This window comes from Camelina sativa, chromosome 7 (genome assembly GCF_000633955.1).
Source record: "Camelina sativa cultivar DH55 chromosome 7, Cs, whole genome shotgun sequence".
Classification (NCBI taxonomy): domain Eukaryota; kingdom Viridiplantae; phylum Streptophyta; class Magnoliopsida; order Brassicales; family Brassicaceae; genus Camelina; species Camelina sativa.
In genome coordinates this window covers 19,567,536-19,583,702 of record NC_025691.1, presented here as the reverse complement: position 1 = coordinate 19,583,702, position 16,167 = coordinate 19,567,536, and the positions used below count along the sequence as shown (strand labels likewise).

The 16,167-nt window shown below is 34.7% G+C and overlaps 1 protein-coding gene across 1 annotated transcript; it reads right to left on the bottom strand.

The window, feature by feature from the left end:
* LOC104701588 (expansin-A1) lies at positions 1,017-2,599 on the bottom strand. Its single transcript, XM_010417300.2, has 3 exons — positions 2,291-2,599; positions 1,890-2,202; positions 1,017-1,760 (listed from the first exon to the last, which is right to left on the bottom strand). The coding sequence occupies exons 1-3, from the start codon at positions 2,424-2,426 to the stop codon at positions 1,454-1,456; spliced, it is 756 nt and encodes a 251-aa protein (XP_010415602.1). The 5' UTR covers positions 2,427-2,599; the 3' UTR covers positions 1,017-1,453.

The following is a 16,167-nucleotide window of genomic DNA, read 5'->3' as shown; positions in this document are numbered from 1 at the left end:
ATATATATATATATATATATACATGAAGTTATATGAAGTTACATATACATGTCCATCAATACACTCGACAGTTATATATTTACATACGGATGGATGACGAGTAAATTGCTAATATTGCCTAATCTATAACAAAAAGATGAATTTATGTCCTGTATAGTTATAACTTATAAACGAATCTATTACGTTTGGGAAAGAATGAGCAGGCGGTTACAACTTACAACTCTGCTTTTATACATGTGCCATTTGAGACGATCCCATAAATGATAGTTAAGTTAAGATAGATACCATATAGTAGGCCTGGGCATAAAAACCGTACCCGAATACTTAATCCGGAACCCGACCCGAAAAACCGGGTTCGGGTTGGGTACGGGTTTGCCTATAAAACCCTATTGAGTTCTATTTTCTAATACTCGTGGGTTCGGGTTAGGGTCGGATAATACCCGGTACCTGTTTGGGTACCCATTAAACCCGAACATATAAACATATTTATAATATTTATCATTAATATAATGCAATTACCCCAAAATTATGATTATAATTTTGAATATTTCATTTAGTTTTATACTTACATATCAAAAATAATCAAAATATCATTCGGGTACTAATCGGGTTCTAAAATTTGTAACCCAAACCGACCCGAACCCGATAGTACCCAAACCGAACCGAACCCATATATCTAAAAATACCCAATGGATTCTATTTTTCTAAACCCGTTTACCCGAACCCGAATGGATAATACATTAACCCGAACGGGTTACCCGAATACCCAGCCCTACCATATAGTCATCAAATAACCAAATCTCTTCACATGCAAGCAAATACAATACCATACTATATATTTGTCGGAGATAAGTCTTCTGATAGGTTAATTAGTCTAGTTTTGACAAAATTGATAATTTCTCAATGCAATTCATGTGTATTATAAACACATGCCGGACGTGAAACAAAAGTAAACAAATACATGCCAATCATGTTCCTGACTCTATATGATTGATAATTTAGTATCACACACAAAGTAAATAACAAATCTCCAATACTTTCTTACTTGTAGAAATCGAAAAATTTACAACATACATAACTTTTAACCAGATTAATACAATCTAAAACTCTCCCTCTCATTTCGAGAAGGGATTACAAATGCGAGACTACTACTACTACTAGCGGGTGGGTAACTTAATCCACCTCTGCATCAGTATAACATAAAACCTCACCAATAATAAAAGAAAAGAAAAAGATAAAAGAAAAGGTCCCAACAAAGAAGACGTCATCAAGGGCCTCGTGCAAAATCAAGCACTCGAAGCACCACTTCTCTTGTTTAAGTAACCCTAACTGTAAGAAAGGACCAAATTACTATTATGTCCCTCTCTAAAGCTTTTTTTGCTTACTGCTTTTACTACGACATAGACACCACACACGATCAATGAGACGAGACATTTGACGATATCACCACTTCCTAACGTAACTGCGCGCCGGTGAAGGTCTGGCCGAAAGACCAGCCTGCGGGAGCGGCGTTGTTGGAGATGATGGTTCGACCGTCGCTTGTGGTGACTTTGAAAGACAGAGCTTGTCCGTTTAGGTAAGAGTTACTCTGCCAGTTCTGTCCCCAGTTCCTTGACATAGCTTGCCACCCTGTTCTTGAACCTTTAACCATCACAGAGTGAACATCTCCGGCTCCTCCAACGTTAGTAATCAGAACAAGGTTGAAGTAAGAGTGTCCATTTATCGTAAACCTTATTCCTCCTCTTCTCACGCATGGTACTCTGTTAAAACACACCACAAAAAAAAAAGCAAAACAGAGTAAGATTCTTGTTTAGCGTGAAAACAGAGCAGCTCTGTTTCTTGTTTTTTAGGCTAAAAAACAGAGCAGTTGTAAGAAAGGTTTTTTTTACCTTCGGTAAGCGACGGGGACAATGCCAGCTTTGTATTGAGCGATACGTTGAAATACAGGCTGAGAGAGATCAAAATGCTGCTGAGGAGGGTTACACCAACCTCCTGCGTTGTTCGGCAAAGCGTTGTTAGGTGGGCAAAAGTTTGTAGCTGTGACAACGATAGAGCCAGGGAGACACCATTTTCCATCGTTCTGGCATCTTAGCTCGAAGCAAGCACCACAACTCAGACCGTTGTTGAACAGAGCCGTGCTTAGCGCCGCGGTGTTGGTTCCATACCCTTGGCTATAAAGGTTTCCGTATCCACAAGCACCTCCTGCAACCAAAGAGATTTTGAGAATTGGGACAGATGCAAAATTTTGAAAGCTTAAAGCATCATGAGGGAAGGTTTCAAGGTAATATACCCATTGTGCCGGAAGCATCACCACCGCCGTAGAATGTGGCGTGTGCGTTGACCCAACCTCCCCCGGCGTAGCCATTGACACATGACGTCATTACTCCGAGGATAGCCATAAACAAGAAGGCGACAACAAGAGCCATGGTTCTTTTTGTGAAGATAAAACTAGTGAATGTGTGTGTGTGGTGTGATAGAGAAAGCAAAATGATGACTTGGGGAAGGTTTGATCTTTCTTCCTTTCTCAAAGAGGAAAGAAGAGGAGGTGATTATGAGGAATCTGTTGTTTGGTTTAGAATTGGAAAAAGCTGAGGAGGCGAGTGGTTCAATTTATAGAAAAACTTAGCGAGGTATGATGTTACGTTTTTGCCACTATTAAAGCAAACTAGTCTAAGCTTTGCACTCGTAATTTATTTTATTTTTATTTCTAAAACAAGGCGAAGACACGGACTACAATATATATTATAGAAATAAATAGTATAATTGGAAAACATTGTAATATTAATATTTTCAGGTTTTTCAATATATATTTATAGAAATAAAAAATTGGGTTTATTAAAATGTACATATCAATGAAGTTATGAACTATATATTATATAGTAATAAATAAAATTGTATATTGTTATTGTTGGGGACCAAAAACCGCTGAAGGGTTTAATATTTAATGGCATGAAAAAGCAAAGAGGCAAAGACACATGTGAGCTACACAAGACGGGTCGTGTGGTTTATATTTTTTTCAGGCGCCTTCAAACACACATAAACACAAATTTCCCTTGGGAAAATATATTTCGTCTATCAAGAAACCATTTAGGAAAATTGTAAACAAAAAAAAGTAGGTAGTCTAAAAAATTGTATTTGGTATGGACTATGGTAGATGTTAATATAGTCATGGTTATTGGTTAAAGTAAATATGGACTATGGAGGCTGGAGAAAGTTTTATTACTGATGACTGAGTGTGAAATTGAATAATCAAAAGAAAAAGAAAAAAAAAAGCAAAAAAAATATCAAAAAGACAAAGAAAATTCAAGTTGAGATCCAAGTGGGTCACAGTGGTCTGCTTTGAGGTCAATGTACCACGACACGTATAGGTTTGTCGTTCGTTTATCTCTCAATCTAATGTTTTCCGAAGCGTAACCATCTTATTATTACTTCATCTAAAACTATGTACGATCGATGGAAGTCGTGTCTGGTTTATGTGAAAAAATGTCGCTGAAGTACATAAAAATTAAATTACTTAATGACAAAAGATATTGTTTTACATGTGTTTGGTGACTGATGAAGTATCTATAAACTTCTAAGGACTCTCTTAGGTGTTTCTGCAGAAGTATTTATTAGGGTTAGTTAGATTATACTAGTAGTAGTTTGAGTCACATTTTTGGTTTGCGCATGGAAGAAAAATAAATGAACATTAAATTTAATAAGGTGAAAAGAGAAGTTCAACGACAGAAATCGACGGCCAAGTTTCCGTAATTTTAGCTCAAAACATGGTCCACAAAGTATCATGGACGGTCCGTTTGCTAGTTCTCCAATGTCTCAAGATAATCATTTTTTAATAATTGGTAATATTGTTTTTTTTTTTGTTTTTTCACAAAGAGAAACAAAATATATAAATGATGTATATTGATGAAGTAAAAGATAAATAAATGAAAACACAGAGATAGCCCCACATGTGGATGACAGACGCCGTTTTAAGCTAACGTTGTAAGCATGTATTGCTAGATGAGCAGAACAAAGTTGACACGATTCCATCTTCTTTTTGAATTGTTATTAGTGTTTGTTGTTAATAATTATTTCTTCTAAAAATGATTAGAGTAACACGAATTTGTAAACATGCAGTACGTGTTAAATTAATGCATAAAATCATACTAGTATATAAGAAAGAACTATGCTCTGTATAGCTGTATTATACCAAACAAAAAATTTTATTTGAAATTATTTAAATTATTTTATTTATTTTGTAGTGAGCCATTCTTCAACGTGTGGTATGTTTAAGCTAAATCATTAACGTGAAGAGAGTCTTGGATATTATGCATAAATTTTGAAAGTTTTTCTAATGACGAAGTAACGTTATCAAATTTGAGTTAAAGATCTGCTTCAGGTTGCAAAAATAAAAAGAAAACTATTAGAGGCTTAGAAAAAATTTTGGGGAAAAATGCCAAAAAAATATCCACTTTTCAAATTTGGGACAAATAAATCCCGAACTTTCAAAATGTCATTTTAATCACTAAGTTTAGGTTGACTTTTACATAAAATAGCAAACTTTGTTTGATCATGTCGATTTAGGCTTCACGTTAACGCTCTGTTAATTCTCGACGACGGGGTTAATTGCCCGTTAGTTTCTACCGTTTCGATAAAACAACATCGCTTGATTATTTGTAATACGACGTCGTTTTACAAACTGAAGAAACAAAACCCCCCAAATCAATTTCTAGGTTTACAATTCCCAAATCGATTTCAAAAAACAGTTTGTGAAATCTCTCTCTGTTCCGATGAGCTCGAACTCTATCACATCATGCGGCGTTGGTCAGCGTGGTGTACCTTCGAAGTGCATTTTTGGTTTAGGGGTCACGACTTTTACATCTAAAACGCAAGAAAACCCGGGACGCCCTATCTTTCGTTGTGCAAGCAAGCGGGATGTCAACTCATGGACAAGCAAAAAATACGTAAGTGTTTTGAATCCTCTTGCATAGGTAATAAAATCAGTAGAAGCTAACTATGTGTCATTTTTTTGGACATTAGAGTCATTTGTTTAAGTGGATTGAAGATGCCGCGTTTGAAAAAGTAGAAGATGCTTTACCAAGACTAGCCATTATTGCAGAGGAGATAAGCAAAACCAGAGCAGAGGTCAATGAGTTAAACGCTGTGATGAAAGAATTGAAGGAAGAAGCAAATTTCAGCAAAAAGGAACTCCAAAAGTGTAAATTGTACTTGAAAGTCTGTTTTGTGTTATCACCATTGTGTTGGGTTATGTATTGTTTAGGGAAGGTGATAAGAAGAAACTGATGTTAGGTTATTGAAGAATGTAAACCTTATGTTTTGTGTTGTAAACCTTTGTCTGAATGCCTATTTTGAAACATGTCTTATGATATAAATCATGGAATACGAAGACAAAAAAAAACAGCACACATGTTTTGAACAAAAAAAACCAAGAAACATTCCAAATCCGAGCAACATTCCAAATATGAGCAACATTCAAACTGGTTCTAAGACAAGTGAACAATCCAAAAACAAACAAACTAGTTCTGTGAACTTCCTTCCTGTGAACAGTGAAACCATGGTTTCCAGCCTCCTCTCTGTGAACTTCCTCCTTGTGATCCTCCTATATGAGAACTTCCTTTTTGTGCTCCTCCAAGATGAGATCTTCCTCTTTGTGGTCCTCCTAGATGTGATCGTCCTCTTTGTGATCCTCCTAGATGAGACCGTCCTCTTTGAGATGTTTGGAAAGCTCCCTGAGATGGTTGAGAAACTCTCTAAGATGGTTGAGAAGCTCCTTGAGGCGGTTGAGAAGCTCTTTGAGGCGGTTGAGAAGCTCCCTGAGATGTTTCTCCTTGCAATGGTTGTCCTTGTCCAAACAATATAACCCTCGGCTCCTGATTTCAATCAAAATACCAGGTTTCATTCAATCAAAATAATTTGAAAGACTCAATGGATAATCTTATCTGAACTTTTCTTGGTCGACCCCTTCTTCTTCTGGGTGGAGTTGCAACTCTCTGATTCGTACATGCTTGTTTGTTGTGTCCTTCTTGTTTGCAATTAGAACATGTCATGACTCGATTCACGCGTGATAACTTGGTAGCAAACTCAAACTGTGATTTCCTCCTAGCATGATTACTTGGCCGCCCAGGATTGCCCCTTCACCATGGAGGTGGCAACACTCCTAGTCTATTCACTCTTGGCCACAAAAGCTTGCCTTGAACATGCGCAATACCATCAACATAAGTTAACTGCCACATTCTAGTTGTGTACCACTCAACAACATAGTCTTCCACCTTCTCTTTCTTTCCTATGATGACAGATGCTGCTTGAACAAATGGTATATAAGTCATCTGCCATTTCCTGCAGCCACATGTCCGATCACTCATATCAACACAGACTTTGACATCACCACATCGTATCTCATGTTTATTATGCCTTGCCATCCACCTTTCACAGAACTGCGATCCAGCAATCATCTTCTTAATCTCAGCATGAGCTCTCTTTGTGAATCTAGTCTTCAACCTACCAGCAATGACATACGTCTTCTCATTACGCATCATACATTGTCTTCTAATATCTTCTAACATGTCTAGCAAAGGTTTCCGTCTGGCCTGGCGGATGGTTCTATTGAAAGACTCGGAGAGGTTGTTTAAGTTGTCACTGCAGCAGCTTCCAATCCTGAAAAATGCTCTAGACCATGTTCTTGGTNTGTAACTCCTCAATGCTTCTATATGACCACCAAATTCCCCTACTGTGTAACTTCTAGCAATTTTCCAGAATAGTCGTTGTAGCTCTATGTCATGACTATTTCTCTTCCAATTGTCCATGATGTGCCTAGCACATTGCCTATGCTCAGCTTGTGGAATGATTTCGTGAATTGCTTTAACTAATCCCTGAAAATGTGAAAAATGTAAACAATTAGATGATTTGAGACAAGAACCATGATAATGTTTGAAAAATGAACCTTTAACTAACCGATTGTTTGTCTGATATGATTGCTATGTTTTTGCCATCTTGAAGATCCAGCTTTGCAGATAGCTGCCTAAGAAACCAGTCCTAATTATCATCATTCTCAATCTCAACTACAGCCCATGCAATAGGAACTATTCTATTATCACCATCTCTCCCAATAGCAGCTAAAAGCTGACCCTTTACATCCTATTTCAGAAAGGCAGCATCTATACCTATGATAGGCCTACATGTATTCTTCCAAGCATCTCTCTGTGAATTAAAGCAAATAAATAGTCGATAAAACCTTTGTAAGCTGCCAATGGCTGGACCAGGAATAGTCTCGATCTCAAATGTTGTCCCTGGATTGGATCGAAAGATCTCAGTTTGATAATCCCATATACGTGCAAAGTGTTCTTCATGAGTGACTTTTCTTTCTTTCATAATTCTTGTCTTCGCCTTTGAACATCGATCTTCAACCATCTGTTGTAACTCTCTCTTGATCTCTGCAACCATCTGTTGTTTAGTAATTTTAGGATCCTTTCTCAGTCTTTCTCTATACAACCAAGCAATTGTCGTAGTCTTCAACATCTTGGAGAATCCGGACCTCACGCATGCATGCTCATCATCGTAGATCTTTACTTGCATCTTATGCTTCTTCTTATCATAAGAAGCATAACATTTCCATGGACACTTTACATCAGTCGCAGAACACTTAGCACCTATCTTCAAACTCTGAGATCTATAAAGCTTAACATCATATCTAGTCTTGAGAGAGTACCTTAGCACACCTATCTTAAACTCTTCTGGGTCATTGAACGTTTTTCCCAAGCTCAATATCTCTTCGGGATCTTCATCTTGGGGAGCATCACCTTCGTCGTCAAATTCTTCATCATCGTCACTGTGTGAAAGAGGATCAGGAATCCTCTCTTCATCCCATATATCATCTCCACTATCTGCATCACTCTCGTCTCCCTTGTCATCCCTCGCACCTGGTCCAAACTCGGCTTCAAAATCTCCACAATTTTCCTCCTCTACACCTATACCTCCTTCATCATTATCTTCCACTCCACCTCCATCTACATCTAGAACAGCCACTCCACCTCCATCTACAGCTGGAACAGCTACAATGCTCCATTCTTGGTCTACACGAACTTCTTCATGATTACCTTCGTTAGCATACCTAACCTCATCAAGGTCGTCATCACCAACAACCTCACAATCGTCTCCACTCACAACCTCACGATCCTCTTCGATATCTTCACCAGTCTTCTTTCTCTTTCGTTTACGTTTGGTTTGAGGAACTGCATCAGTGTGTGGTAACGCCTCAGTCTCTGTTGGGATTTGATCTTCCTTCGTATCCGATTGGATCTCCACCGTCTCGGGTTCAGGTCTGCTACTTTCAGCTTCTTTGTTTGCCGTCGCCTTCTTCAGTCGAGGCGACCGTCGATTCGGAAGTCGTGTTTCTCCTCCACGGGTCCGCGCCATGGCAACAATTCCACAAAAATTTGAGAGAATTTTGAGATTATTTTCTAGGGTTTTTTAAAATCGATTTGGGAATTGTAAACCTAGAAATCGATTTGGGGGTTTTTGTTTCTTCAGTTTGTAAAACGACATCGTACTACAAATAATCAAGCGATGTCGTTTTCTTTAAACGGTAAGGAACTAATAGGCAATTAACCCCGTCATCGAAAATTAACATAGAGTTAACATGATGCCTAAATCGACATGGTCAAACAAAATTTGCTATTTTATGTAAAAATCAGCCTAAACTTGGTGATTAAAATGACACTTTAAAAGTTCAGAATTTATTTATTCCAAATTTGAAAGTTAGATATTTTTTTGCATTTTTCCCAAAAATTATGTCCCTGAATTAACGCAACATAAACAAACGGTCATGACGCGCGACAACAATCATAAAGAGCAATTGTCAACATATGTACGTGCATGTTTATGTCTTTATGTGCTTAATATAAAATTACACATATGTGCTATGTGCATATAAGTCAAAAATATATAAACAGCATATAAGTCTATAGATATAGAAACTTAATTACATTCTTTCCACGAATATGATAATTAATTTATATGCTTCTAATTAATTATAATCGTCTTTTATTTTCTTAGTAGTCTGATACTACTCTGATGTAAATCAGACAACCACTCTTTGCGCATGTTTGTCTGTGTTTGTTAATATACTCTTATTCATATAACGATTAATATTATCCTCTCTTTTAGAAATTGCTAGACGCTAGTTAGGCGGTTGAGGTCGGTTTAGCGCCTAGCAAGAAAATCGGAGATTAAACGGAGATTAATCGGGAACTAGTTTTAGGGTTATTTTATTAAATTAATAGTAAATTAAAAATATATAATACTAAATATATGTATAATTCTGTTTATGTGAAAAGAAAAATATCAAATAAAATATAAAACTATAGTATTATCTTTAAAACTATGGTAAACACATAAAAGCGTAATTTTAAGAAAAAAAATATTATTTTAATTAAAAGTTTGTACATTAGTTATTGTAAACATCATAAACTCTTAATTTAAATGTTTAAATAACAAAAATATATATATTTGATTTATATTTAGCTCCAAAAATAATCGGTAGATACAAAATTAAGCGGGAATTAATCGGATTAGACGGTATAATTGGATAATCGATGCTACACGAGAATTAGTCATTAATCGAGATGAAAAAGATGGATCTAATGATTTTACGGAACATAATCGGTGTTAGGCGGAAATATTTAGAAGTGGGATATTATCAATTATGGGAAATTTACATAAAAACACATTTTTTTGTCAAAACTTGATAAGCGTGATGGTAGGGCAAATATATAAGAGGAAAATATTAAAAGTAAACAATAACAGAGCTGCCAGAAGCCGGTTTTAACGACCTTTAACCAACTCTGTGTCTGGTGAACCTCTTTATGATTTGTTTAATCACCTCGAGGTTTTTTTCAAGATGCCATTTTCACGGTCCAATGTCATTTTCTGGAATATTTTATATCAGCTGACGATTCAACTTTTGCTACACTACTAAAGTTATACTAACTCAAATGTTAAGCTTCATACCGATTTGATAGCAAGTACTACAGAGAAAAACGAAAATTTACATCTAAAAAGCTTCCATTACGATAAATACAAAAACGATTAGAAACACAATAGAATCTCGAAGAAGACACAACAATTAAACACACAACTAAAGTTATGTTTGTGAGAGATGTGTATACAATATTATATTGTTGATGATATTTAAATTGTTTAAATTCTGTAAAATTAATTTTACATATATACCTTTAGAGAGCACTAGAATTTTTTCAAGAGAATTAAGAATAGTATATTCTCGAAGTAAGGAAATAATATATATTCTAAAAATCACAAACATGGTTGCCCCGGCCTTAAGTAAATTCTCCTCGACGATAAAATAGTTTATCTATACCCGGTCTCTTTCGACTATTGCTACTAAGGATTCTCTGACGAGACACTTGCTTCTTCTGTTGTCCTTTTCCTAACAGTTTATATGTGAATAGTGAATTTAACCAAAATTTTCTTAAAAACGATTTAGATTTTATTAATATATGCGTCGCCATCCCAAGTAACTATTATGCTAATGCGGCATATCCTTTTGGGAAAATAAAATGACATCTTACAAAAAAATGAAAGTTAGGAAATAAAGCAAAGCGTATTACGCATCCTAATTAATTAAGAGATTTTGATTAGAATAAAACGTTACAACGAATAATTAATCCGAACAGGAAAAACAAAACATCACATTGCAATCATGCAATGACGGTTCCGTCACCTTTTACGTGGATAGTAATGAGCTACGTAATCCAAACTGTACTCAATATTTTAGTACGTATATGGACTGAGCGCATGTGTAATGTATACAAGTTTCTTAATGTATAAAGATTATTGAACTATCAAGAATAACATCAACCAAATAAGGCTACATATTGACTTCGATATATAAGTGTGTATAACCAAGAACTATAGAAATAGTTTTCCACCAAAAAAAAAAGAACTATAGAAATAGTTTTCTTTCTTTAGTCTAATAAATAGTTTATGAAGTCTCAGATTCTTACCAGTTTATCAGCCTAAATTATAGTATAACTTTAATTAGTTAAATATAAACAAAATTTACTTTTGGAAACGTGGGTGACGTTATCACCATTATCACCATTGTGATGACCATGTGAGATGCATCAAATTTTAAAGTCGGCTTCATGTGCTTAAGTCATAATCATGTAAATTGCTTACGACTCTTTTGATTAATTACTTATTTATTATTTGATACCAAATCTCCCCAATTGGTTTCTTTCCCAGTTGTTCCTCTATTATTTTCTCTGAATATCTCTTTGCCGATCGATGATGTTATTCTATCGTCTTAGTTCTTTTCATCCTATATGGTACATTTTTTTTTTCAAAAAATTATGGTACATTATATTATGGCAAAAGCAAAATTCTGATATCTTTGAACTTGGTCGATCTTCCCAAATATAGTTAAAATGTATTTTCAATGGCCAAACGGATATATATATATATAGTCATGGACCAACGTTCACATCATTCTATATCACTCACTAGCTAGCATGCTACCATATATATTATGACAATGAAAAGGGGAATTAGGTTAATTTGTTGCTACATTTTGTTTTTGTTTTTGATGCAAAAGTTATAACATTTTAAAATGGGTTTACTAAGATAAATGGATGTCGTTTTCTACAACTAGGTTTTGTTAATGGCCTACGATCGACTAGAAAAAAAAATTAAAGGATGCATTATCTTGAATATAAGAAACAAAGTATCCGATTACGTTAAACATACTAAGTTATGTAATCAAAATCCACGTGCTTGGTTGCTCTTTAAATTAGCCGCAATCTGCAGGGGCCGTTTTGTAGGAGAAAAAAAAATATTAAACATTTACATTGTATTTTTTCTTCTATAGAACTAGAACATAGTGATAAATAAATTTTATCTGTTTTTCCGTTTGCTTAAACCAGTTCCCAACTAACCCGATTTTTCCCCACTCACATTTTTTTTGATCAATGATATTCACAAAATCCACTCCTACTTTATTATATGATGATTTGAAGTTCTTTTTTTTTTTTTTTCGAAAACAATGATTTGAAGTTCTCTTCGAAGCTTTTCTAATTTCTACAACTACAAAGGTTTAATAAAGTTGACATCTTCTATGCTTAAGAAGCCCATGTAAGGTCCCTCTCCATGTACACAACTTTTTAATTTGATTTATAAATTTAACATTTCAACAACAAAAAATATTGCTTTGTTAGTGAATTCGTTTCCCTACACAATTTTGAAGTTCATCTACGTAAAATCCTTTGTCAGTTAACCTATAATTATCTTTCTAAATAGTTTGAGGTCAGTGTTCTCCACCTAGTTACTTTTTGATCCTTTCAGGTAGTTAAAGCGCAATTTGTGAACATGTCGGTTTTTGGTTTGTCATTTTAATCCACCCGGTTTACGAGAAACTACTCTGAAGTCTGAACCAATACTTAATTAGTAAATTCTTAGAGTGACCCGAAGTTGAAACGTGTGAACAAAAATTAGTGATAAGAAATAGCGAAAACGAATTTTAATAATTGAATTCATTTTTTTTTTTTTTTTATCATCTAAAATTTTATTTATAACTTAGTTTCACGCTAAAAAAGATACAACATATCCCAAAAAAGGGAAGCTAAAGCCGACGGACTAAGTAATGTCTTCGGAGTCAAAACCGACGGACGAAGTGAAGTCCTCAAAGTCAAAGCCCTATAGAAGGGAAGCTAAAAACAAACAAACAAAGATTTTCAAATCATACAAAGAAGGACAAACCCTTATAATAAGAACAGAAACCAAATGGCTAGAACCCTAGGAGACACACTAGACCTAAGAAAGCAAAAACACATCTTCTCTCGAAGCTCCTGTGAAAGAGATTTATCATGATTGCCCACAGACAACCCAAAGATAACATCTACCACCTCCTATCATGATGAGAGCTGATCTCTCGAGAACCCAAAGACTTCATAACCCAGCAAGCAAAACCACCATGTGAAACTCAAACCTACTTCTGGATGTGACAACGACGTCTGATGCGCCAATTCACGTCTAGCTAGAAATCTTCAAAATGCCACCAATCTAAACAGATCTGGAAAGCAAGACAAGGGGCAAAGTCTAAGCCCTCGGTTATTACCAAACTCAAGAGCGAGGAAGGCGATAACACGAGGAAGCTAACAACCACATCGAACAACACCAAGGAGAAGAGGACCTACAAACTTAAAGAACTAAAACATCTTCGAACATAAACTCAGCCTCTGCTTAAGAAGGGAATGAACCAAAAGTGAGACGCTGGCTGATACGGTGAGACAAAGATCGAGAGGAAAGGCAATGGCTGGACAAGAACACACATCCACTCCACATGGCACATTGAAGCAATGACAAGAAGAAAACCGGCTCTAAGATTTGGGACTGGAAACAACAAACCGCAATGGCATTATTCTTCGAGCTATCCGTCGATCTTACTGATTCGACATCATCATCTTTGCTGTAATCAGAAACCCTCACGGATAAAGGCCGCTCTAACCGCTTCCTCGACACACAAAGTCATACACCAAACCAAACGGAACAGCTCCTTAAACGATGGCTGAAAGACCTGACATGGTCACTCTTGAAACAATCTAAGATGAAACAAACTAAGATGAAGCAAACTAGCCCTAGCATATCGTAGAAGAGAACCTGACCCGCAAATCTACTTACCAGATCAGAAGACAGAACGAAACAACGGTCACAGTTCCACAAAGAACACACTCTGTTCTCCAAGAGAAACCAAAGCCTTCTTTGGATTTTACAAGAACAGAGGAACCGACAACACTTCTGAAGTCGGAGTTCCAACATCGACTCTCTCTCGAGAAGCCTACCGCCGAAAAACTTACAAAGCTTGCCGTGAAGACCGCTGTATCAGCCAATCTAAACTCTTCATCACCAAAACACTGGAGCTAGATAGATCGAGAGCAAAAACAACAAGCTAGAGAGAAACAAAGTGGGGGAGGCCAGATCCGGTGCTAGACAAGCCACCAAGATCCAGCCTCGATTTGAATTTTTTTTCTTCTTCGGCGGCTGAAAGTTGAGAGAGAAAGGGAACTAGGTTTGTGCAATACCAAAACCCGCTGTATCAGTCAATCTTAATTCTTCATCGCTAAAACACTGGAGCTAGATAGATCGAAAGCAAAAACAACAAAGGTAGAGAGAAACAAAATGGAGGAGGCCAGATCCAGTGCTAGACAAGCCACCAAAATCCAGTCTTGATCTGAAATTTTTTTTCTTTTTCGGCGACTGAAAATTCAATTCAGCTTTTCACCTCTTTTTTTTTTTCCCTATTCTTTTAACTTTTTGAAAAAACGTAGCCAGTATTAAGGTTATCCAATCAAATGCTTTGTCTTTTTATACTTGTACTTATAGTGACATTACGATCATCTTGTGTTACTCACATAATCACCACATCGATCAACCCAAATGTAAAACTAGATCCGTTTTCATTTCATATTCGGAAATAAATCTCTTAATCGATTCTACTGTTCTATGATGTTGGTATGTTGACTAAGATATTTGAAAAGAAAGAAAAAAAGTATCTCAAAATCTCAAAATAAGTAAATGTCGAACATGTTTTGTTTGACAAGTCAAACTTGTTTTAAATATGAGTGGTGGTGACTGTTGGCGATGGCCTCTCTTCTTCAGTCAGTGCTGCTGTATCAATTGATCAAAGTGGATTGAATATTATTACTACACAATGATCATAAAAAGCGCTAAAGAAACCTAAAATTAAATTGAAAAATATCAAAAAAATCTCCCATTTTTAAATTTTGGCCAAAAAACATCAACTTTTGAAATGTCATTTAAATTATCAAGTTTTTGTTGATTTTTTCTAAAAATAGCTAATTTTCGTTGACTAGGCCATTTAAGGCACAACGTTAAATTTTCAGGTAAACAACAATGACGGGATTAACTTCCGTCAGAATCTCCGTTAAACCAAAACAACGTCGTTTTTATTAGAAGAATAAGACAAAAAATTTGAGTCCAACAAGAATTGAACTGTATACCTTTAAGACTCATAACAAGCTCTCTACCATTAAGCCACAATAGCATTATGATATTATACCAATCAGAGATATATATATATGTCGACAATCGATTAAAAATAGCAAAACCAAAAATAATGTTATATGTATGCAATGTATTTATAAAATATATATTATTATATCATTACTATATATATATATATATATATTAAATTTTAGTGTATAATATATATATATATAATATAACGAGTAAAAATTAAGTATTTTACGAATACCAAATAAAATGTATGATCAATATGTCTTCTTTGGTGTATATATATATATATATATGCAAAAAAGCCATATTTAAAATTTACACTCTTTATCCTGATGAATAAGATATTAATTTAAATATATGTACACTATGAATTATATATTTTTTTATAAATAAAAATATATAGCAAAAAAAAAATTATAGTAGTTTTTGCTCTTTATATCGTGCGGGTTTTAAATTATCAAAAAAAATGATATATTAATCTTTTGCTATAAATAAAACCTACTTTTAAGAAGTAAATGTATATAAATATTTTTAGTTAGGGATAAAATCATATTCCCATAGATGAAAATTATTTTTTCTTTATTTTTACATTAATACACTAATTTATACTTTTATATTTTAATTTTATTATATAAATTATTAAAATAATCTAAAATTAAATTATCAGCAACCAAAAGTTTTGCCAAACATTCAAAATGAATATTATTATTGCCTAATTTTAAAAATATTCTACAACTTATTCATATAATATTTTACATGCAAACAACTCGTCAAAGCGTCAATCTTATTAACATCCATTAACTCTAAGTTTTAAAATGTGTCCATACACCAAAAAATATATTATTGTTAAAAGTATAATCTTTATCACCACCTATACAATGTATCTATGAACAAATGAACTAATTTCATGTCTCTTTGCTTTCACTTTGACATAGTTCCTTTAACCACTAAATTTCTTTTGTGTCATAGTTTGTTTAACCATTAAAATTGTTTAGTCACAAAAAAAAAAGTTAGAAAAAGTATCTCCACCATTGGAATGAGTTTATAACCAACCCAATAAAAATTGAGAAATTGAAAAAAAAAAGTTCATTTAACATACTAAAAATAAAATATTGAAAATTA

Coding starts and splice junctions, on each gene's coding strand:
- LOC104701588 (XM_010417300.2), bottom strand. CDS start 2,426: ATGGCTCTTGTTGTCGCCTTCTTGTTTATGGCTATCCTCGGAGTAATG. Junction 2,203..2,290: donor TGATGCTTCCGGCACAATGG/GTATATTACCTT, acceptor CTTTGGTTGCAG/GAGGTGCTTGTGGATACGGA. Junction 1,761..1,889: donor GTCCCCGTCGCTTACCGAAG/GTAAAAAAAACC, acceptor GTGTTTTAACAG/AGTACCATGCGTGAGAAGAG.